The sequence below is a fragment of the Ascaphus truei genome, chromosome 21 (genome assembly GCF_040206685.1).
Source record: "Ascaphus truei isolate aAscTru1 chromosome 21, aAscTru1.hap1, whole genome shotgun sequence".
Classification (NCBI taxonomy): domain Eukaryota; kingdom Metazoa; phylum Chordata; class Amphibia; order Anura; family Ascaphidae; genus Ascaphus; species Ascaphus truei.
Window position 1 is genome coordinate 16461483 of NC_134503.1, and position 24291 is coordinate 16485773.

Consider the following 24291-nt stretch of genomic DNA (forward strand, 5'->3'; position numbering starts at 1 on the left):
TTTCAACCACTTATATCTCCTGAACAGAGCATCAGATTTCAAAACTACTGTAATAACAGCGTTGGAAAGGGAGGAAAAAATCTAAGTTCCTTTCCGCGTTTTCCTTTCTTCCCTTATCTCTGCTCTTTTCTATCCTGCTGTCACGTTCTCCTCTCTTTTATTGATTCTGCCTGGCTGCCCCCTTTCTACACTGCTCTGCATCCTGTCCTGTTCCTCACTCTACCCTCTACTACCTCGTTTTAATCCCTAGCAGCTCAAGTTCGGTCCCCTTTTCCATCAGGGCATTGGGACCCTTGCCCCCAGCACCGATGCGGGTTCTCTCCTCTTTTATGGCTGAGATAGGAGAGCAAAACACTTATCTGCCAGGGAATTCCACTTACTGTGTAGTACTATAGAGCAGTAAGATAGAGTAACTTGTCTGAAGGAAGCGATACGTCGATTCTAAGGCCTTGCCCCCGCTGCCTACTACACGGACGAGAGCCCTCCCCTCAATGGCGCCGGGCCCGCTGCGAGGCGGGGCCGCAGCGCTCGGGCGAGAGCTGCTCCTGCTCTCAATAGAATTGAGAGCAGGACTCGCGTCGAGCGATTAGGCACGCCCCCCGGCGGTTCAGCCAATGAGGGCGAACCTGCCGGGTGACGTCATGGCCGTGCCCCCGTCACTCCCCCGCCACGCCCCCCCCGGTCTCTCCTCCTGCAGTGAGCTGCAGACCGGGGAATCGGCTGAACGCGCCGCCAATATCGCGGGCGCGCATTACAGCGGCGTGACCGGGGCCTTAGCCTAACTGGGTTAACTCACTACAGTGACATTGCTATTAGCTCTTAGTCCCACGTTTAATACTTTACAACAAGAGATTATGCGGCTCATGCTTGACCAGGGAGACTGCGAGAGAGCTCCCTCCCCCTCCCACAATGACCTGTTACCCACATAAACACAAACAAATAAAACAGAAACCAGGTCTGGAGGTGCAAGGCCGCGGCCATTTTATTTAAACATTAACCAATTGGGTAAATGCCGTCCCCTGCCCGAGTGCTTGCTCGACGGGTGAAAGGTCAAAGGTCCCTTGAACCAATGACCCGCGACCCTCAAGGCGGGCCCATGTGAGTGGGCTCCCGGAAGTCACGTTTAACTGACCCCCCGCCACTCTCAGCCCCACCGGGCTTTACCAGCACAGCGCCCCGTCTGGCAAGGACAAGCACTTACCCCCCCCCCCCCAACTGCTGCCGCGATACAACCGTTTAGATTGTTCTGGGAAGGGCCATATTGTTTTTTTAGTAGGACTTACTCTTGAATCTAAACTGGAAACCCCCTAAATCGTAGGTATTCACCCCCCAAAAAAAGAAGGAAATCTATACCCAGACTTGGACTGTAAATCAAGGAGGATCAGTGAAAATCAGCAAGCGTTTACAGGTCTGTAGGACCTATATACCACAGACATTAACCTATTCAGCTCCTGATAAGAGTTAAAGTATTCAAATAATATTTCTATATGCAAAAAATACGTTTAATACAGTACATGCAAATATATATTAACATGTTCTAATAATTCTAATTTGAATACTTCTCACCACGGCCTAGATTCACTAAGTGGTGACGCAGATTACCATCCTCCATCCATGGTTAACTGCTGTTCACGTGAATGCTAGGTAGGGTCGCCAGGTGTCCGGTATTGAACTGGACTGTCCTGTATTTGGATACTCTGTCCAGTAAAAAAAAAAGAGAGGTAATACTGGACATGTACGTGTCTAGTATTTTCCTCTCTGGACATAGTGACCTGACGCACCTTTCACCATTGAGTCCAGTATTTTTGGAGACGCCACCTGGCAACCCTAATGCTAGGTCACGCAGAATCGGGGTGTGATCCATTGGCGCTTAGTGAATCCTTGGCACAAGGGTTTAACAGGTTCTGTCTTTCAGGTTCAGTGTCTCCCTCCCTCCCTCCTTCTCTTCTAAAAAACACTTCTCTCATTTGAAACTCATGACCAGAGCAACTGAAAACTGGGGAAATAACACCAAGGCAAGAATAACAATCTTTGTGTATTACATTTCAGGGACTTGTATGCTTCCTTCCCACCTTTCTAAACATACGTGCAGATGGGTGTTGCCGTGCAAGATGCAACCCAGGAATTTGTGTGTTGCACAGCATACTGTGTCATTAAAAGCAGAGCAAGTGCAAAGGAATGAGATAGAAGGGAGGAGGCAGAGAAAGACACAAGTACTGAGCACTTCCTGGTAGACACTGATTTGCCCATACACTCTGCTTTATGTCACCTGAGCCAGTACCTTGCCAAAAAGAGATTATTCAGGTAGGAGCGCTCATCCCTACCAGATCACTGGTGGTGGAAGCACTTGTTTGTTTTTGTTTTTTTAGTTATTCCCAGAAGTGCAGGATGCCATACAAAGATGTAGTGAAGTTCTGGCACGAAGGAGTTTTAGCAGCAGAAAAGAAGGATTTTGATTTGGCTTTGAAGAACTTCACGAGCATTGAGGATCCTCCCTCAAAGATTTGGTTCAACATTGGCTGCATTCATCTTCTGAAAGGGGAGCTGCAGGAAGCCTTGGAGGTAAGAGCCGTGTGCGCAGGCCTCTTTACCCTGCTATTCACAGAGATGGACGGACCTGCCTGAGATTCGTTACGCCTCCATTTCGATCGATCTGTGCAGAATGGTTCTGGCACCAAAAGTTCTAGGAAATGGGCCACATTGATCTAAACTCGCTATTCCAGTCTCTGAAAGTGGCTTGCACGTGCGTGACTTTTTGCACTAGGTTTACTGGCTATGCACTGTGTCCCAGGCTGTGGAATACGGCAGGCATTAGCTTATAGGGAAAGGTAGGGATCGGCGCTAACCATTGTAAATAAGGGACTCGTATTTAGAAAATGGGTGACAATCTAGTGTTTACATATGTGACATTGCAGGGTGTTCATTCAAAACATACACAAGTGTTAGGGAAAATATTTCCAAAAGCAAAAGTCCTGAATCTGCAGCCGAAGATATAAAAAGGATTTTCCAGGTCCTTTCTGACGCATTGTAGAAGAGTCTCATGGCGCATATATCCAGGGAAAGGGGAGAAAGGGGAGAGAAGAGAAAACACAATAATTTGATATAGTGGGTAATGACATAATCGCATACAGTATCCCGCTGGCATTACTGAATAGGAGTGAAAGAGGCAATCCATGCCGTGTTAATGCTATTTTTTTTTTTAACATAGGTTTGAAGCAGGGGGTGTCCGGAGCTGAACCCCCGTTCATTTATGGTCCGGGCACCCCCTGTTTCCGGAGATCCTCACCTCCGTAGGTGGTGTCGGTAGCCGCTCCGGCTGAGCTAGCTGGGGTATTTAAAATGTAAAGCTCCTGCGTGACGCGGGCCGATAGGAAGCCGAAGGTGATGATGTCACGACTTCCTATTGGCCCGCAGGGGGGGCGGGAGCTTTGAAACTCCGCCGTAATGTGATCCCTGCTAGCCGAGCGGAGGGGCTACCGGCACCCCCCCCCCCCTACGGAGGTCTGTATCTCTGGAAGCAAGGGTTCCCCGGAGCTGAAAATAACGGGGTTCAGCTCAGGAAACCCCCTCCTTCAACCCAATGTTTTTTAAAAAAAAATGAAGAAACTGCATGGATTGCCGCTTTAAGATGTGCTAAAGCTTAGCACCGTTTAGTGAATCTGAGACGTTTTGTTTAATATTTCAAATGCTTCTATTTTCTGAACAGAGAGGCGTATTTAGTAAAACATAAACAACGTCGGAAAGGGCGAGAACTCGGAGAGATCTCTGAAAGTAAATAAAAACATGCAAAAATAAGCAAACCGCGATCCGCGGGGACGGCTGTTTCAAGCACGTCTGTGACTGAATTTACACGCGCATCATTTCTGCGGAGAATTATAGCTGTTTTGCTTGTAAAGAAGTAAAATCATTTTGTTGACTCACAATGAGTGGGTAATTCTATATCTGCCAGTGAGGCAGCTCGGGCCGTTTCTGGCGGATAATACCCATAGAATTCAATGCATTGGTGTAAAGAAGCAGTACACAATACTCAATATTCCCCCTGGGCCCAGGAACTGCTTCATGGGTTCCCTGGTTCCTGGCGAGAACATCTGTGCACCGGACACAAAATGGCCGCACGGTCAGGGCACGATCCGAAGGCCAGTAGGAAGATGATGTTGCCGCTTCTATTAGGAACCGGACAGTTCCCTGGTTTAAAGGGGTGAGCACGGGTGGGCTACTGTGGACCCCCCTGTTCAGGTATGGTAGAAAAAATGATGTATATGGGTGGGTTGGTGAGTGGGGGGAATTGCTGCTTTTAAGACTTCCCCTTCATTGGTTATTTCAGTTGAAGATTAAAGGACACATCCTTAGGCCTCTTCACCAAATCTTCACAGACAGACAGACAAACATTTTACCCTCTGCTTAGTAAATCTGGCTCATTCACTCCTAACGCCATTAAACCGCACTTAGATTGTAAGCTCTTCGGGGCAGGGACTCCTTTTTCTAACGTTACTTGGATGTTTGAAGCGCTGATTCCCATGATGTGTTATATTATGATGTCACACGTGTCACTGCTATGAAGCGCTATGAAGCGCTATGTCCATAGACAGCACTACAGAAATAAAGACATACAGTACATACATACATACATACATACACTCATACATACACTCATACATACATACGGACCGGGCTCTACAACTGGCTGCCTGCATGCCAAGTGGCCCTTAGGCTCTCTGCTCCACCTAGATTTATTGCAGCTGCTCAGGCAGCTAATGATGACCACTTGTATGTAATGCTAACATATGGTTCTTGTGTTTCCAATTCTTGCAAAACCTTGAAGTATAATCATTAGAAATTTTGAAAAGTATCCCAAATTACATGGTTATTCTCCTCTGGCCCTTCTACCTCCTTTTTTTTTTGTTAGATCTGGCCCCTCTAGTTAAAGAGCCCTACCATAAAACTTCTCTCATGCCCACCCTAAGCCTGTTTGTAAAGTCTACCATCCATTATTCTGTCTTTCCTTTAACTTACTGTACCCTGAGGTTTATCTTTTTCCATGTGTTTCCTCTCAGGCTTATAATAAGTCAATCATCAAGGACCACTTTCTGGCTGTTGGCTTTTTCCAGCGGAGTTATATATATTTCCAGCTAGAGAAGTAAGTAATCCTTTATTTTAATTTTTACTGTAACCCCCCCCCCCCCCATCCTCCTCTCTCACTCAATCCCCCCCCCATCTCTCTCATTCAATCCTCCCTCCTTTCTCACTCAATCCCCCTCTCTCACTCAATCCCCCTCACTCAATCCCCCTCTCTCACTCAACCCCCCTCTCCCACTCAATCCCCCCTCTCCCACTCAATCTCCCCCGCTCTCTCAACACCCCTCTCGCTCACTCAATCCCCCATCTCTCTCACCCAAACTCCCCCCTCTCTCACTCAATCCCCCCTCCTCCTCACTCAATCCCCGCCCTCCCCCTCTCTCACTCAATCCCCCCTCCTCCTCACTCAATCCCCGCCCTCCCCCTCTCTCACTCAATCCCCCCCTCACCCCCGGGCACCTCGCCACTTGAATTTTTGCCGTGAGTACCCCAACCCCAGCGCCATATTTAAACACCCGAGTCCTGTGCGCCCTGTCCCACATGGCTGCCCCCGCCGTGCGGTACATTTAAAGATGGCGCATGTGGGACTTGGACTGGCGTCCGCAAGGGACATTGACGAGGGTGTGAGGCCAAACATCCTAGACCGTCACAGTGGGCCATGGGCGCCCCTCACGGGGGCCCCCCACCCGCCCGCCCGCTCGCCCGCTCGCCCGCTCGCCCGCTCGCCCGCCCGCTCGCCCGCTCAAGTTAAAAAAATGGCGGCGTTTCCCCCCGCGGTCCCGCGCGCATGCGCAGGGCAAGCAGGGCCCGCTCCCTTCCTCCCCCCCACTCCCAACGTGGGACGGAGGGGGAAGTACTAGCTCCTACTGCGGCCCGCTTCCCCCCGCAGCCAGCTTCCCGAGCTCACCTCCCATGGCACCCCCTCCGAGCCCATCTCCCGTGCCCCCAAGCCCACCTCCCGTCCCGGGCAGCAAGGGAATTTCGGGGGTCGCAGGGGAAAGCGTCCGGCAGCAAGGTAAGTCACCCCACCCAGTCACTGTCACCCAGTGACTCTCTCCCACCCAGTCACTGTCTCCCACAGTCCCTGGCCCCCTCCACCCACCCACCCAGTCCCTGGCCCCCTCCACCCACCCTCCCAGTCCCTGGCCCACTCCTGGCCCTGGCCCCCTCCACCCACCCACCCAGTCCCTGGCCCCCTCCAACCCAGTCCCTTGCCCCCTCCACCCACCCAGTCCCTTGCCCCTTTCCACCCACCAACCCAGTCCCTGGCCCCCTCCTAGTCCCTGTCCCCCTCCACCCACCAACCCACCCAGTCCCTGGCCCCCTCCACCCACCCAGTCCCTGGCCCCCTCCACCCACCCAGTCCCTGGCCCCCTCCACCCACCCAGTCCCTGGCCCCCTCCAACCCACCCAACCCAGTCCCTGGCCCCCTCCACCCACCCAGTCCCTGGCCCCCTCCAACGTCCCTGGCCCCCTCCACCCACCCACCCAGTCCCTGGCCCCCTCCACCCACCCCGTGGCCCCCTCCAAGTCCCTGGCCCCCTCCAAGGTCCCTGGCCCCCTCAAGTCCCACGTCCACCCAGTCCCTGGCCCCCATACCCAGTCCCTGGCCCCCTCCAAGGGTCCCTGGCCCCCTCCACTCACCCAGTCCCCGGCCCCTTCCACCCACCCAGTCCCTGGCCCCCTCCATCCACCCAGTCCCTGGCCCCCTCCAAAGTCCCTGGCCCCCTCCTCCCACCCATCCAGTCCCTGGCCCCATCCTCCCACCCACCCACATCCGTCATTGCCTGTAATTCACTGTTTGTGTCTGTGTGCGTATAGGGGAGAGCGAGTGTGTGTTTATCTGTATCTGTGTGTGTGTGTGTGTCTGTGTGTGTATCAGTGTGTGTGTATCAGTATCAGTGTGTGTGTATCAGTGTGTGTGTGTATCAGTATCAGTGTGTGTGTGTGTGTGTGTGTGTGTATCAGTATCAGAGGCTGTGTGTGTGTATCAGTGGCTGTGTGTGTGTATCAGTGGCTGTGTGTGTGTGTATCAGTGGCTGTGTGTGTGTGTGTGTGTATCAGTGGCTGTGTGTGTGTGTGTGTGTGTGTGTATCAGTGGCTGTGTGTGTGTGTATCAGTGGCTGTGTGTGTATCAGTGGCTGTGTGTGTGTGTGTGTGAGTCCCTGACCCCCTCCACCCACCCAGTCCCTGGCCCCCTCCACCCACCCAGTCCCTGGCCCCCTCCACCCTCCAAGTCCCTGACCCCCTCCCTCCAAGTCCCTGGCCCCCTCCACCCAAAGTGTCCCTGGCCCCCTCCAACCCACCCAACCCAGTCCCTGGCCATCACCCAGTCCCTGGCCCCCTCCACCCACCCAGTCCCTGGCCCCCTCCACCCACCCAGTCCCTGGCCCCCTCCACCCACCCAGTCCCTGGCCCCCTCCACCCACCCAGTCCCTGGCCCCCTCCACCCACCCAGTCCCTGGCCCCCTCCACCCACCCAGTCCCTGGCCCCCTCCACCCACCCAGTCCCTGGCCCCCTCCACCCACCCAGTCCCTGGCCCCCTCCACCCAGTCCCTGGCCCCACCCACCCAGTCCCTGGCCCCACCCACCCAGTCCCTGGCCCCCTCCAAAGTCCCTGGCCCCCTCCTCCCACCCAGTCCCTGGCCCCCTCCTCCCACCCACCCACATCCGTCATTGCCTGTAATTCACTGTTTGTGTCTGTGTGCGTATAGGGGAGAGCGAGTGTGTGTGTGTGTGTGTGTGTATCTGTGTGTGTATCAGTGTGTGTGTATCTGTATCAGTGTGTGTGTATCAGTATCAGTGTGTGTGTATCAGTATCAGTGTGTGTGTATCAGTATCAGTGTGTGTGTATCAGTATCAGTGTGTGTGTATCAGTATCAGTGTGTGTGTATCAGTATCAGTGTGTGTGTGTGTATCAGTGGCTGTGTGTGTGTGTGTATCAGTGGCTGTGTGTGTGTGTGTGTGTGTGTGTGTATCAGTGGCTGTGTGTGTGTATCAGTGGCTGTGTGTGTGTGTGTGTGTATCAGTGGCTGTGTGTGTGTGTGTGTGTGTATCAGTGGCTGTGTGTGTGTGTATCAGTGGCTGTGTGTGTGTGTGTATCAGTGTCTGGGTGTGTGTGTGTGTGTATCAGTGTCTGTGTGTGTGTGTGTGTGTGTATCAGTGTCTGTGTGTGTGTGTGTGTGTGTGTGTGTGTATCAGTGTCTGTGTGTGTATCAGTGTCTGTGTGTGTATCAGTGTCTGTGTCTGTGTGTGTGTGTGTGTATCAGTGGCTGTGTGTGTGTGTGTGTGTGTTTGCGTGCGTGCGTGTGTGTGTGTGTGTGTGTGTGTATCAGTGGCTGTGTGTGTGTCTGTGCAGGCCCTATAGGCCAGTATAGGCGATAACATTTTTAGTGGGTCACAAAGGAGAAGTTAAAAAAAAAACGGGTCACGGAAAAAAAAGTTTGGGAAACCCTGCTCTAAGTACATATATTTTGAATGTACATGTACCCCTACAAATATCTGGATCCCTGGAGATCACGAACCATGGATCAGTTATAATGGACTCGGGATTGTGGCTTTAACTACTCAACAAATGTGAGGTCCCACATAGCACCAAAGCAGTGATAGGATTAAGAAATGAAAACTGCGAATTTCATGACCACATTGTAATCAGAAGTTAGGCTTTTCTGCCCTGGTCTTTGCCTAGTCTCTTTCTTACAATTGTCCTGTAAAAGGGACGTATCCCTGTTTAAATAAAGCAACCTCAGAGCTCTGAGAAGCCAGCAGAGAGATAGTTAATTGCAGCCACTCAATTAACAAGTCTCCACCTGGACTAATGAGAGCTCTGTAAAAAGTCAGATGTGAGAAACAGGAGAGGGATTCCTTAGCTCACATTTGGGCTGACAGAAGGAGAGCAGAGAAGCCTGCACACAGACACTGTCTTGAGCACAAATGCTGTGCTGAGATCCAGACACCCAGAGACCTATATTTCCTGGACACAGAGGACCCAGGAACCTGCCAGAGACTGAGACTTTGGGGCGATAGGCTGGTAATGGGAATATCCCTCCAGTCCTGCAGATAGGGTTTGGGGAAGTAAGTTAGCCCTTACAAAGGAATAGGGGTTTGTTATTTTGTTGGTTTTGTATGTTTTGCCTGGATAAAGGAGACGGGCTCAATAAAGCCAAGATATAATGTCACCCTAAAACAGTCTCCATTTGCATACCTCTGCCCTCGTCACTTACAGAGCCGCTTTCGGAATTGACAATGAATCGTCACCCTAGTAACAACTTCAGCTTCTCTAGCAGTTACTAGAGGCCCTGTTGTAACGGAAAACCTTGTTTGATTACTTTTTATAAAACGGTACCAAGTACACATTTCGAAGTTACCACTGTCTAAGAAAGACGTCAACCTTTTTAAGGACTAAAATTGGTGAGATTTGGAGGTTCCGGCCCCCCAAAATGCCTTTTAATGGAAAAGAACTGATTTTTATTAGGGCGGTTCAATGGATGTTTATGACACAAATCAGTGAGACTCGCACAAAATCAGTCAGCATTCACAGGTCAGCTAGGTGGGACTGAACCTTTAAGGAGAATTAAAGTAGGGTTCCCATTCTTAAGAGAGATATATGTGTGTGTGTGTGTGTGTGTGTGTGTGTGTGTGTGTGTGTGTGTGTGTGTGTGTGTGTGTGTGTGTGTGTGTGTGTGTGTGTGTGTGTGTTATCTCTGTCTCTATCTATCATGATGTTTATAACTTTACTCCTTATTTGTGTCTCTGTGACCTTCCTGACTTGTTTTCTTAAGGCGTTGCTGCCATACTGATAAGTATGAGCCAGCCAGGTTTCCAGGTTACATGGTGTAAGAACCAGTTCTTTCACTCTGTGAATATTTCTGCTCCAGCTCCCCTCGGATTACAAATGGAATTAATCATTTGTCTTTTTAATGCCTCTATGGCCCAGATCTAAGGACAATAACATAACATTAAGCAAAGTTTTCTCCCGGGAAAGAACATAGCAGTAACTATAACGGACGTTAAGGATACTAACATGCAAATGAGGCGTTATCACAACCACAAAAATCTGTTACGCTTTAGGCGGTGACCTAAAGCTATGTTCATTATGTCACAGCTAAACTTGGCATCACTCACATCCAGACCTTGAAATAGGGCTGTTCCAGGGTCTGGATAAGTGTAAGGCCACAGCTAGGCAGGAGTGAGCTAATATAGCGTTCTTTCCCTCTCTGCTCTTTCCCAACTTGAGCTAAATATCTACAGCAGGGCCCCGCTTCTCGGCGATCCGCACCGAGAAGAGGGCCGTCATGTTGGTTTTGAAAATCGCGCATGCGCAGAAAGGGCGGGTGTGCCCGGCGCGCATGCGCAGACCGCAGGTTGCGCGCGCATACCATAGGTTGCACATGCGCAGAACGGCAAAAATGCCGGTTTGCGCATGCGCAGAAGTGAAAATCGCCGGATCCGCTTTACGGCGATTTTCACTATACGGCGGGCCCATGGAACGGAACCCGCCGTATACCCGGGGCCCTGCTGTATTTCAGCGTCCGAATCAGAGTCACGCTAAGACGTACTTTTGGTCACGTTACTGGTAGAAAGCGCAATGTTCTGCAGCAATAGGCCGATGTGCTAATGAGATGTAGAAATGCCGTTGTTTTTGCATATCATTAGCTTTTGGGATATCTTGTTAAGTCAGGGACCATTATGTCACGTTACTTATTTACTTATACAATGTTTTACCAGGAAGTAATACATTGAGAGTTACCGCTCGTTTTCAAGTATATCCTGGGCATAGAGTTATGACACACAAATACCCAGTAAGCTCATATTTAAGCCCCAAAAATTACCACAAAAAATATATATATATGCATATAAATACCAGAAATGGAGTGCTACTGGGCATGGCAATATATAATACAAACAAACACAAACAGAGCCCAGTGCTACATCCAATGGCAAAAATACACAGTGAAATACCTATATATCTCTTGAATAAAAGGGTCATTTAGTTTAACACTTTGCCCAAAGCATTGTAAGCCTGTGAGCCCCTTCAAGGCATGACCACAAAATCACAGGTCCGTGTTTGTGTTTGTTTGTATCATAGAGTTATGATGAGAGATACATGGTTACAAATACATAGTTACATTAAGTGAGCAGGGTTATACATTGTATACATGTGCCCTGATTTACCAGAGCTTCGTGGATCTGAACCTTGGTGCTACAAACTGTGGAATAATTAGATTGTCAAAGGAAAGTATAGTTCGTTATTGACAACAGAGAAAATACTATTGATGTAATAGGGGCTATTTGTGAAGAGAGCCCACCAGTCATTTAAAAGCATTATTCCCTCACACTCCTTTTCATATGTGTTTAGGGTGACCGAACGTCTCAATTAAGCAGGGACAATCCTGAATTTCCATTAAGCGCCCGGACAATTTTCCTGTTCAAATTTCCGGGTTTTTAGCTTTTCCCTGCTTTAATGTGATCGATCGTGTCGAAGAGTAAACATTTTAACGATATTGGTAAACTCTAATTACCGGTAGCTATATGTAATACAGCCATGCACTGTACTGGAAGCACAATCAATAATACAGCATAAAGGGGGCGTTATTACACAAATACCATTGTAATATTTATTTACAAGTGATGTCATTGAAAAAAATATTTGAATGTGCCCCGGTTTCCGCTTTGAAATGTCTGGGCTCATTGGTGAGTCCCTGGTAACTGTTTACTGGACCACACATGTCGTTCGGTCAGACGGCTGGAATAATACAAGCACAGTGTGGGTAATTCACTTGGTTTACTATACACTTGTTAAACACAGGCACCCTGTGATCCTCCTCAGAGGGTCACTACACACTGTAAACATATACTACACAATCCCCAAACAGCGCTGTGCGGGTGTGAGTCGGTGTCAGTGGTGCAGTAGACACCCAATCCTGGGTATGTTGGCTAATGGTGGAGCCGGCACGCTGTGTACGGAACATGCTGCAGGCCTGCTCTTCAAAAAGGTGCTTCAATACCGCGGTGTCTTTATAGCCAGTGAGGGTCCCCTCCAGCGATGCGCGATCTCTTATCCACTCTGAAACTGTAGCTCTCAGCTCCTGTTACTACGTGCACACTCAGCGGACCTCGAACGAACCTGGTCACACTCAGGTCCGCGCAGATGTAATATGACATGGCCGCCCCCTCTTTTTAAAAGGTTGCTTTCCCTCATAGTCACTGCTCTTCCGCAGCCGTTATTATTGGCTGCTCTCATGTCCATCAGCAGGGCTCATCAAATGTACTTGCCCCCTCGCCTGGGGCGAGTGCATTTTGCCCGCGGTTGAGTGTTACCTGCGGCGGCGTGGTGCAGTGTCTCGCGTCATTCTCCTGCTTCTCCCCTGCCACTTCGAGTGTCTTCCCCTGCAGCTTCCTGTGAAAATGGCTGCGTGGCGTCAAACGAGTTGCCATGACAACTTGACACCGCGTGACGTCACGTATAGCGTCCCGATGTCATGGCAACGCAGCGTCATTCGCCGCCGCGCTGCCATTTTCCCACGAGCTGCAGGGGAGACAATCGAAGTGGCAGGGGAGACGCAGGAGAATGATGGGAGACGCCGCCACACCCCGCTGCAGGTAAGACTCGCGAGTGGGTAAAGTAGGGGGGGGGGTGAGAGTTTTTTTTTGGGGGGGAGGGTCGAATGACTTTTGTTTTTGGGCGAGTTGTATTTTTTAGAATTTGTCGAGCCCTGTCCATCACAGTCACATGTCCAGAGCACATTTGAGAGGAACCTGCCAGGGGGCAGGGTGACCATGTGTGAGCTCGTCCCGCAGGGGGTTACACTGCATAGAAATCATGATATCTATCCAATGTCACATTTTCAATGCACATATTTTGGGAGGGATTGATGCAATCATTTCTGTTGTGTTCTGTAAAACAGACACCCACATAACACAAATCCATTGGAAAGTTGGTTTCTCTTAATCCTCCTCTGCTCCCTAGGTATGAGAAAGCATTGAGTGACCTTCACCTGGCCCTGGCGCAACTGAGGGACAACAGCGTCATAGACTACAAGCAGCTGGGACTGAGGCACCTCCTTTACAACTGGGAGGTAGGACAGCTGCGTACGTGGGTGGGCGCAGTGCCCAAAAAAAAGGACCCTGAGGGTGCATTACCACTGAAGGACACAGCCAACTAATGCCAGGGTTTAATAGGTTAAATCTTGGGGATGTTTATTTATAAAATATATTACCAGGAAAAATACATTGAGTGTTGCCTCTCATTGTCAAGTATGTCCTGGGCACAAAGTAAAGTTGACATTACAAGTTACATACATGTATAAACAGGAAATCCAAGCGGGCGATTTATTTTTTTTGAGCATTTAAAAAAATAAATTAAAATTTAACAGATTGATGCACGGGGTCTCCGGAGCTGAACCCCATTAATTTCATTTCCGGGGACCCCGCGCTTCCAGAGATACTTACCTCCGTAGGGGCTGCCAGTAGCCGATCCGCTCGGCTAGCAGGGTTTCAAGTAATTTTCAAAGTTCTCGCGCCCTGCGGGCCAATAGGAAGTTGTGATGTCATCAGGTCCGGCCTCTTATTGGCCCATGTGACGCGGGAGCTTTAAACGTTAAAACCCATCCAGAGCTGCGACTTTCACCCCATACGGAGGTCCGTATCTACGGAAGCAGCGGGGCGCCGGAGCGGGAACGAATGGTGTTCAGCTCCAGAAACCCGCTGCATCATTCCTACTATGTAATAAAAAGAGAAATCGCCTGCTTGGATCGCTCTTTTAACGTAGGAAACAGCCAAAAGCTTGAAAGAACTTGGTTGTCAGAGAAACCCAAGTGTTTTAGTTTATGTTTGGCAGAATGTGTCTATAACATGTTGTTCCACGCGGCTTTTCCGAGTCTATAAAAATGGCGAGAAGATGCATCATGGGTCCTCTCCAGTAGTTATCGCTATGTGCGTTTGCGATACAGATCCGTTGTGGCTGCTTTGCAGGTGCTGTATAACTCTGCAGTAATGCTGTGTTATCTGGAGAAGTGGCAAAGTGCGGAGGAGAAGCTGAAGGAAGCTCTCAACTGGCTGCCAGGGGACGGCAAGAATGACAGACTAGACGTTGCGCTGGACCACGTTCAGGTGAGAGGAGAAGCTATACGCAGTAGATGCACTTTGCTTCTACCGTGGTGTGTATAAATATCACTCACCCATCTGCCATTTTGCCGTCACTAAGACAGAGAGTCCCAACTCTTTGGTTATAGATCAGCACCTGGATGAATCTCTGTAGTAATAAACAAAAATTGTGAGGCGCTACTTGTGAAGGTGAAAATATACATATGAATCTCAAATATTGTGATAATTTACTAGAGTGCTCAAATATTAAGAAAAATGGCAAACTTTGCTGCTCAACCCTCTTAGGAGAAGATCCAGTTTTCTCCTATTTAGAATGGTGTGGAGAAACTTGTGGGGAGCGCAGGTATCACCATAAACATGTAAGGGAAAGAATAACAAAATAGTGCAATATGTCTGAATGAATACAGCAATCTGAGCAGGAATCATGAATGGGAACTCACATTATCCCAGTGGTATTACAGCCTGTATTTGGCAATAGATGTGGTGGGTAGATTCAGCAATGTGCAGGGGGGTCTGGCTTGTACACACTCCCAGATGATAGCAGGACGAACCCTCAATGGAAATGGAAAAAAAGACTATTTCCATTGAGGGTTCGTCCTGCTATCATCTGGGAGTGTGTACAAGCCAGACCCCCCTGCACATTGCTGAATCTACCCACCACATCTATTGCCAAATACAGGCTGTAATACCACTGGGATAATGTGAGTTCCCATTCATGATTCCTGCTCAGATTGCTGTATTCATTTAGACATATTGCACTATTTTGAATCTCTGTAGTAACTGATCCTACTGCTGAACATTGTGGGATGCTGGGTATTTTCATTCCGGTCATGACATACAGATATAGCAGGCTTTATTGCACCTGTTAACGCGATGTGATGAGTTGACGCTGCCTCAATATTTTTGGCAGGAAATACCGTGGCTCCACTGAAAACAACGGTAACCCGTTTTCTCTTTAACACACGCAATATTTTCTGCGTTCTTTCTAGCGTTAACCAGCATTAACGAGGTAGACGCACATCATGACCCACCTCGTCAGATTTTGCGCGCCAGGTAACCCCTGCTTTATGCCCTCCCCTTATCGCAAACCGGTGGACATGGGGCAAAGCAACTTCATACATTTGTGCAGAGTGGCCATCTTTCCTCGCTGCTCTGCTTCACAATTGCCTTTAGTACAACTCTCTTTGGCGACAGAAGGGTTAACCCCTTGAGCGCCGGAGGGACCGCAATACCTATGTGATTGCTCCGTCACCTCGGTAACAAGGAAAAAGCCATGACATACGCGTTGTACCGTAAGAGCCTACTGGTACATCAGGAGTGGGCAACTCCAGTCCTCAAAGGCCATCAACGGGTCAGGTTTTCAGGATATCCCTGCTTCAGCACAGGTGGCTCAGTCGAAGACCCGAAAACCTGACCTGTTGATGGCCCTTGATGACTGGAGTTGCCCACACCTCACCTACATGGTGCCAGCCCTCAGGACGTACAATGTACGTGCATAGGGCACGCAAGTGGTTAAGAAGCATGCTGATTTCCCTCTTTGTCCCTGCTGCTTCTATAAACAAGCTGACATTTCCTGATAGGTCATCACATTCCTGGGGCACTGCTTGATTACAGAATATACATGTATTCCCTCCCACAGAGACACGTTCTCCTGCAGCCAGTGCACGTACCCGACGGGGAACTTTTCAGGCCGCGAAAGCAGGAAGTGGAGCAACTAAATTCCAAGGACTTCTTGGGGAAGCCAAAGGTAGATAAACAGGAAGGAATATTATACCTGTGATGGCTAATAGGAGTTTTTAAATGCAGTCTCGATGAATCATCCCCAAATGTAACTCTTACACTGGCGAACGGATCCAAACCGCGGCTGTATTTTAATGTACAATAGAATCTCTCTCTCTCTCTCTCTCTCTCTCTCTCTCTCTCTCTCTCTCTCTCTCTCTCTCTCTCTCTCTCTCTCTCTCTCTCTCTCTCTCTCTCTCTCTCTCTCTCTCTCTCTCTCTCTCTCTCTCTCTCTCTCTCTCTCTCTCTCTCTCTCTCTCTCTCTCTCTCTTATAACATAATAAAATATATGGAGGTCAGATGCAAAGCGTTTGCAGTGGGGAGCAGCAGCGCAGGACTGCACCAGCTGATCATTAAATAATAATGTCTCCTGGGCCGTTACACGAAAGGTGGGGGTCGCTAAGTTAGCTCTAAACAATAGTATAGTTGTTGTAGTGCCCTAGTAAGCAAAACGGAGGGGCAGCTGACCCTTACAAGTGCTAAAAGTGGTCTAGCAGCGAAAATATACCGTTAGCTAGCTGGCTAGGAATAAGAGCCTCTTTTAGTGGATAACAGCTGTTCGTAATGAATAGTCAGAGGATCGCGCCTGTAGTAGAGTGATAGACCAGACACTGAACGATGCACCACAAATACAAAGCCCCGTAGAGATTACAGTCTTCTAAGGGATGTGTTGGAAGGCAGGAAGAGGAAACGGGAGTAAATGCCTCGGCCATGGGCATCTCATTGTAAGTGTGTGTGTGGCGGGTAGCTATTATTTGCATGCAAGGTGAATGCTAACGTGATACGGGGGATTTCCGTGGAATTATTCAGGATGAGGAGATCTTGGTAAACACTGCTGGGAGTTTTGTTTGAGCTGCACCTATTACTGGGGCCCGCTGAGTAACTGAATAACGATCACCGTCCTCTTTTGATTGCACAGGTTATATCCTCTGTTGTTCCCAATGATGAATTTAGTGGATTTGCGCCTCTCCGGCCGCAGGTAAGGGATCCCATTTATGGTGAGGCTTACACACATATTAATAGCTATGTTGTTTCTGTGTGCCTGTGTATATATGTATGTGTGTATGTATATATAATAATATATATATATTTTTTGTCTGACAAAAGGTGACACGTGTGCTCATTTGCATGTAATTTCCCAGAATCCCTTGCTGCAGTGGAAACACTGTATTCTGGGTGATAATGGTGAAAGACGGGGTTGCAGACCTGCCTAAGACATGTGAATGTGCTCACAAGTGATCTTTTTATTTGCTATATGCAATACGGTGGTTTCTTGTTGCCTTTTTCACCCACCATATCTTAAAACATGTATGTATGTATGTATGTATGTATGTGTATATATATATATATATATATATATATATATATATATATATATATATATATATATAAAAAATATATATATGTATATATATATAGAACACTCAAAAGGAGAAGTTGCTCAACACATAATATATAAGGTTAACTCAAGCCCTTTAATAAAACTAACTATAAGGGTAAAATAAAATATATACCCCAATTAAAGTCAGTATATAAATTAAATAGGACCTGATGGTGCTAGGGGATAGTGAAAACTATATAAGACACACAGATGAAAAGAACATAGACAATCCCCTTAGTAGCACTCTAAATTACACCTAAACTAATCTATAAGATAAAGATGGTTAAAAAGAAACAGATGCTCCGCCAATTCAGAAAAAATGAACAAGATTTTATTAATTAAACAACAAGACACACTAACTTAAAAACATAAAAATACTAAAGACAGCCTATGAAAATATATATGTATCAAAAATATAAAGAGAGGACTACTAATCAAACACTTTCAGTATTACAAAGAGAAAAAAGAAAAACTAAAATGTGTCGAAATAAAGTTTAAATAATGACAACAAAGTAGTTTAGTCTAACATAATAGGCAATACAAAATATATTCCCACTGACATATGCATGAAAGAATAATAAATCATTGCGTTGGAAAAAGTATATAGTCAATGACCCAGTATATAGCCAGGAAAAATAAGTATGTATACCAAAAACAGAGGGGGAAAAAAGAAATAAAGCAACCAGGGAAAAATAATATAACAATAATAATAGTTATACCCTGAACAGCATTTCCCCAAAATGAAATCAATGAGAACTGATGCAGCAGATAAAGAAAAATATGACTAATAAAGACATATTAGCAAACAGAGTCATACATATTGAAAACACCACAAAGTGCACTGCACTGCAAGGACAGGTAATGCCCAAACAGTAAGAGGAGGGTAATACTCAGCTGCAGCTAGATTGTGTAGAGTTTGTGTCCATATTGATTGTACAGGATGTGTTTCCAAAGTCTGCTTATAACAGGAACAAAAAATAAAGTCCAAAATGCTGCATCAGATCCATCATAAGTCCCTCAAAATAGAAGATTACATAAAGGCTGTAGTAAAGTAAACACTCAACATGTTTCACCTTGAGTGGGCTTCTTCCTGGAGTGGTAAAATTTAAAGTGAAGGCGTGCAGTGTTTTATAGATGGTAAAGTAATTAGTTCCAGCTTTGTTCTTATTTTCCTGTACATATTGAAAACACCACAAAGTGCACTGCACTGCAAGGACAGGTAATGCCCAAACAGTAAGAGGAGGGTAATACTCAGCTGCAGCTAGATTGTGTAGAGTTTGTGTCCATATTGATTGTACAGGATGTGTTTCCAAAGTCTGCTTATAACAGGAAACTATATACTTTTTCCAACGCAATGATTTATTATTCTTTCATGCATATGTCAGTGGGAATATATTTTGTATTGCCTATTATGTTAGACTAAACTACTTTGTTGTCATTATTTAAACTTTATTTAGACACATTTTAGTTTTTCTTTTTTCTCTTTGTAATACTGAAAGTGTTTGATTAGTAGTCCTCTCTTTATATTTTTGATACATATATATTTTCATAGGCTGTCTTTAGTATTTTTATGTTTTTAAGTTAGTGTGTCTTGTTGTTTAATTAATAAAATCTTGTTCATTTTTTCTGAATTGGCGGAGCATCTGTTTCTTTTTAACCATCTTTATCTTATAGATTAGTTTAGGTGTAATTTAGAGTGCTACTAAGGGGATTGTCTATGTTCTTTTCATCTGTGTGTCTTATGTATATATATATATATATATATATATATATATGTTGTATATATACATACACATATACATATATACACACACACCTCTTTAGTTCTCGCATGGAAGCACTTCTATAAAAAAAAATTTTTTTTAAATATCTTACCTATACTAATTTAGTGAGGTGCTGCCACTACTTCCTCTTCTGTTTAAACATTACGGACCATATTTGCTAAGACGTGCTCCTCCATAAGACACCTTCACTTGAATGGGCCTTAAAAGGTTAGATTTACCTGGCTGTGCTGGAAGGTGTCTTATGGAGAGCGCTGCCGAGTAAGTGTGGTGCCTGGTCATTTTGTACGTTTCATATTGAGGTGTTGGGAACATCTTTATTGATGACGTACACACGCTTTTGAGACTTCAACATACAAGATTTCTCTATAGAAGAGTTTTGAAAGTTCATTTTTCACAACAGCAATAGTATCAAGAACTCATATGTATCCAATAAAAGATCTCAATATGTAACTATGTAATATTGTAGAGGACCAAAGTGGCTACTAGAATTTCCTCTCCATCTGTCTATATTCTTTTTTGTAAGTTTGCTATGTAGCAATTGGTAGGACTGCGAGATTCAATAAAAGACTCACCATTAGTGCAGCTACATAGACCGAGTGCTAGCTGAGCCCGGGGCCTTTTATGCTGTATCCATCTGCGCAGGCGTCTCATCCCCTGGTGCTGATGGGACCAGTAACTTGGGTTTGGCTTCACTTACTTGCCAGATTTCGATCAAAATGAACTTTTCTCTTTGTACAGAAACCAGCATTTTATGAGCCGTGCCGGGAAGCCATGCAGTAAGTATTCATTATCTCTGCTGTGCACACTGGGGAGTCTTTCTCTCTTTACATGGCCTACAAAGGGAACATGCTTCCATCGTAATGAACATTGTAGACGGTGTGCCTGGCCTCTCTGTTACTTTAATAAGAGGTCATTATAATGAACCTTTCTTCTCACAGTGAAGCATTCATCACACAATGTAAAACGAACAAGTTTCAGCGCAATTGCTTTTTTTTTGCCCCCCATAGGGGCCGGGACGCAGGATACCACCGCGTTGTGGAACATTATTACCCAGAGAAGTCAAATGAAGTGGCCATCAAGGCGAACAGTGTCCTGTTTGTCCTGAACAAAGAGGGGGACTGGGCAACTGCTATTCACGATGGCCAGGTAAGTTCACCCAAAGCACTGGCTGATGTGTCACTGGGGTTTTGTGTTTGCCTTCCTCTGGATCAATAAACTGTAAATACAAATATAGGATAAAGTATCTGTCATCTAAATTTAGCATAGGTTGAACTTGATGGACACGTAATTTTGCAACCTCGTCTACTATGTAACTCAACTTAATAATTTCACAAAGATGAAGAGTCTTTATCATGACTGCTTCCTCTGTAATACACATGTTTATATTTACAGTGCTAAGCAATAAACCACCTTACGGCCTAGTCAAGTTTTTGGTTTCCAACAGATACACAAAGCATCGTCATTGAATGATTGGAAACCCTTTCTTGTAAAGTTCTGTACAATTCAGGCTGTATCACTCGGTGTATATACTGTTTTCACCTGGTCGTTGGATGTGCAATACCAGTAGGAAGTTCTACAGACGCCTACTGTATTTTATCTTTTTTTTAAAAACATGGCGACCTCCACATGGACAGGATGTTCTCACTTTTCCACAATGTTCAACTTTTTGTTCTTTAACCATTTGTATTTGCTAGAAAATTCTCATTCCAACCTACCTTCTGGAGCCGGTCAACGCACCCAAAGCAGACATGAAGGTGAGTGACCGCAGAGGTAGCTGACTTCAGTGGTACCTTACTTGAGGGCAATGCCATAATATGACCAATGACAGCTTCCTCAAGCCCTAAACTTGTTTATCCCTGAAAAGGGTATAGTCGCTTAACACGCGTGACCACAAGGTAATGTCACGTTGGGTAGCCACTTGACCATAGCTTCTTGTTACACAACACCTGGTAACATGGCTACTATATTAACCCATCAGTGGCCAGAGGGGCCACATGGCTGCCGGGGGTTAGATCGGTGATTTAGTGCAAGTGGTCTTATGCCACATTTATAATGTTTCCTATTCTTTGTAGGCCCTTATCTAAGCCCCCACCCCCCATTGGTTTGGTGCTGCAATTAAAGCCACATGTCTATGTACATTGGATTCATACCCAAACCTATTTCTCTGCACCTGTAGCATAACCTCGTAATCGAGCTTCAGTTTTTAACAATTCTTGTCGTTTCCATCGTTACTTGGTGCAATGCACTTGTCCTGCAAAGACACGCAACCCAGATGAACATGAAACGTATGAGGAGGGTGACGTGTTTTGTATCGTGACTTGTGGAACTGAGATCCTGGCAAAGCCGACTCATATTCCTGGGGCCGCTAACATAAGCACCGGCATATAATGAAGTCCTAAAATAAAATTTATATGGAAACTATGTATCAGTAGCACCCCTAAAGCATCTTAAAAGCTAAAGTTCAAAACCACAATCAATATACTGGAAGTACAAATATAGGATAAAGTATCTGTCGTTTAATTTAACATAGGATGAACTTGATGGGCGTATGTCTTTATTGAACCTCATCTACTACAGTATATAACTTTGTAACTTTGTAACTATGTAACTTTGTAACTATGTAACTGTGTAACTATGTAATAATTATGGTCACGATCTTCAGGTTTCTTTTTCTCTCCTAAGGCACGTTATCCATTTCTCTTTCCCACAGAAAATTAATAATGGGATCCCTCTGCCACCCATGAAGATGCCTCCTACAAGGCCGAACATTGAAAGAACCTTGGGGAGCAGCCCCCGCAGTTACAGCAGGGTACAGAATCTTGGGGAACAAACGTTGCAGGTTTTAGGCATAAACAAAACCGAGACAAAGGCCCAGATTCACTAAAGGGTGCTATGCTTTCATTTGACTTTGACACAGGAGTTAAGGCGTGCTAAAGGTTAGCACCATTTAGTGAATCCAGGCTACACTGAGCAAAAGTGCATGTTGCACTAAAATCATCCTTCGTATAACTTAAGGTCTACTCAAGTGATTGGGATCTAAGGTGCGATGAAGCTTAGCATCATTTAGTAAGTATGGTCTTAGTACCTTAACCCTTTTGTGTGTTGCTTTGCTAACATATCCGGGCAGTAAAATGTTAACCCCATGTAGTGCTGAGAAACATTACGAAGCTGTGCACTACTTATTGTTACAAAAGTGAATAGGTTAAGCTGTGACCACTAATGGTTCTGTACAGCACGCATCAGGGATAGTCCACAGGGATACAATGCTTGTCATAGGGAAGCTCAATATAAACATTTTGACTATTTATTGTGTATTGTAGGAAACCCAGTGCCAAATCTGGATGGGCTACCTCCCCAACCCACGAGGGATCCCCCCAGAGCCCTTTAAGGTACCGTGATATTGTACAGCAGTAAGACTGTAACTTATTCGTCACTAGGTTCACATTGTTATTCTGAATATATATATATTTATATATATATATTATCACTGTATCAGAACTCTTCTAAACAGAGACCAATTTTTTTTAAGTGTGGGTATTTGAATATATATATATAGATATATAATAGGAGAAAGAAAAAGCCCCAAACAAAAGCACTCTAGTATACCAATATAAAGTACAAGTTCACATAATCTTTATTGAACAGCTGTCACAGAACAAAAATATAAAAGAAAGCAGAGAATAGTTAAAACAAAGGCATGGATCCCCTGTATGTAATACTTGACATAAATCCTCCAACAGTTAGATCCAAATAGGAGGAAACCGTGTCCAATCAGACAGATAATGCACTTAAGTGTACCTGACAAGGTGAAGGATGGTAGTTTAGACAAAGGGCTGAGATGAAAAAAGTGAAGTTGCTTATGGCCAAATGGTCAAATCACATAATATCAAAGCATACTCATCCCCATAAATACTCTGGGATAGTCTTTAGTAACACAGTGCAGCAATACATGATAAGGCCAAAAAGATATATAGCCTAGAAAAGCACACTTCAATGACCAATATACACTTAGTCATACATCACCTAACGTCAGACACATGGCAAGATCATGTGGAAGCAAGGAGCAAAAGCTCAGAAATAGTTACGTGTCCTTGGCAGGGGACAGACCAGGGGATCCTGCCTACAGCACCCACTCCTACGCGTTTCGGCCAGGAGCTCCTTTGAACTTGTACTTTATATTGGTACTAGCTGAGAGACCCGGCGTTGCCCGGGATGTAAATGCGTAATCTTATACTATATTAGTGAAAGCACTGTATGTTTGCCTGCCTGGATGTCCGGTGTCCCTAGGGGAAATCTCATTGGTCCCTTGGGTCGCCCGCCCCCGCACACCTCTCATTGGCCTGAGGTGGAGTGACGGCCCACACACACACACACACACACACAACACAGCAGCTCTATACACACACACACACACAACACAGCAGCTCTACACACGCACACAACACAGCAGCTCTATACACACACACACACACAACACAGCAGCTCTATACACACACACACACACAACACAGCAGCTCTATACACACACACACACACACACACACACACACACACAACACAGCAGCTCTATATACACACACACACACACACACACAACACAGCAGCTCTATACACACACACACACACCCTCTGTCCGCCCCCCTCCCCCCCCCTCACGTGCGCCGTCCTGCACTGGCTCCGGACGGGAAGCGCGGCCCTCCTACCCCAGCCGCTCCCTTACCTCCCCGGCGCTACCACCCGCTCAGGTAAGTCACTGTGCGTCCCGCCTCAGCCTCAGGCCCACTGCGCGTCCCGCCTCAGCCTCAGGCCTACTGCGCATCCCGCCTCAGCCTCAGGCCCACACACACAGGGCGCTTCCTACCGCCGCTCAGGCCAGACGCCACATCGAGCGGGCGCCGGGGGGGGGGGGGGAGCGCGAGTCTTAGGCCCACACAGGGCGCTTCCTGCAGCCGCCTGCACGCCTCACTCAGCAGGACGGCACATCGGGGGACCAAGCGGGCGCCGGGGGGGGGGGGGAGCGCGAGTCACAGGGAACGGGGGGGGGGGAGTCACGGGGAACGGGGGGGCCACCAGCCGAACCAGCAGGGGGACGGACGCACGGAGGAGGGGGGGGGAAATGCCCCATACATAAATTATGACAATACATATGCCCACTGCTCTCCACA

The 24291-nt window shown here is 46.7% G+C and overlaps 1 protein-coding gene across 2 annotated transcripts in view; it reads left to right on the forward strand.

Annotated features, from left to right (window-relative positions):
• The first annotated feature begins 2226 nt into the window (after positions 1-2226).
• The window catches only part of NOXA1 (NADPH oxidase activator 1), a 39950-nt gene continuing 17885 nt past the window's right edge, over positions 2227-24291 (forward strand). Inside the window, exons 1-11 of one of the 2 annotated variants that reach the window (XM_075579138.1) lie at positions 2227-2562; positions 5055-5137; positions 13047-13155; positions 14051-14188; positions 15822-15929; positions 16881-16940; positions 19865-19902; positions 20134-20272; positions 20821-20880; positions 21837-21935; positions 22447-22515. In XM_075579138.1, the coding sequence (XP_075435253.1) occupies positions 2263-2562; positions 5055-5137; positions 13047-13155; positions 14051-14188; positions 15822-15929; positions 16881-16940; positions 19865-19902; positions 20134-20272; positions 20821-20880; positions 21837-21935; positions 22447-22515 (1203 nt within the window). In that variant the 5' untranslated portion in view covers positions 2227-2262. The remainder of the gene's footprint in view (positions 2563-5054; positions 5138-13046; positions 13156-14050; positions 14189-15821; positions 15930-16880; positions 16941-19864; positions 19903-20133; positions 20273-20820; positions 20881-21836; positions 21936-22446; positions 22516-24291) is intronic. The other variant, XM_075579137.1, reaches the window with a different exon arrangement.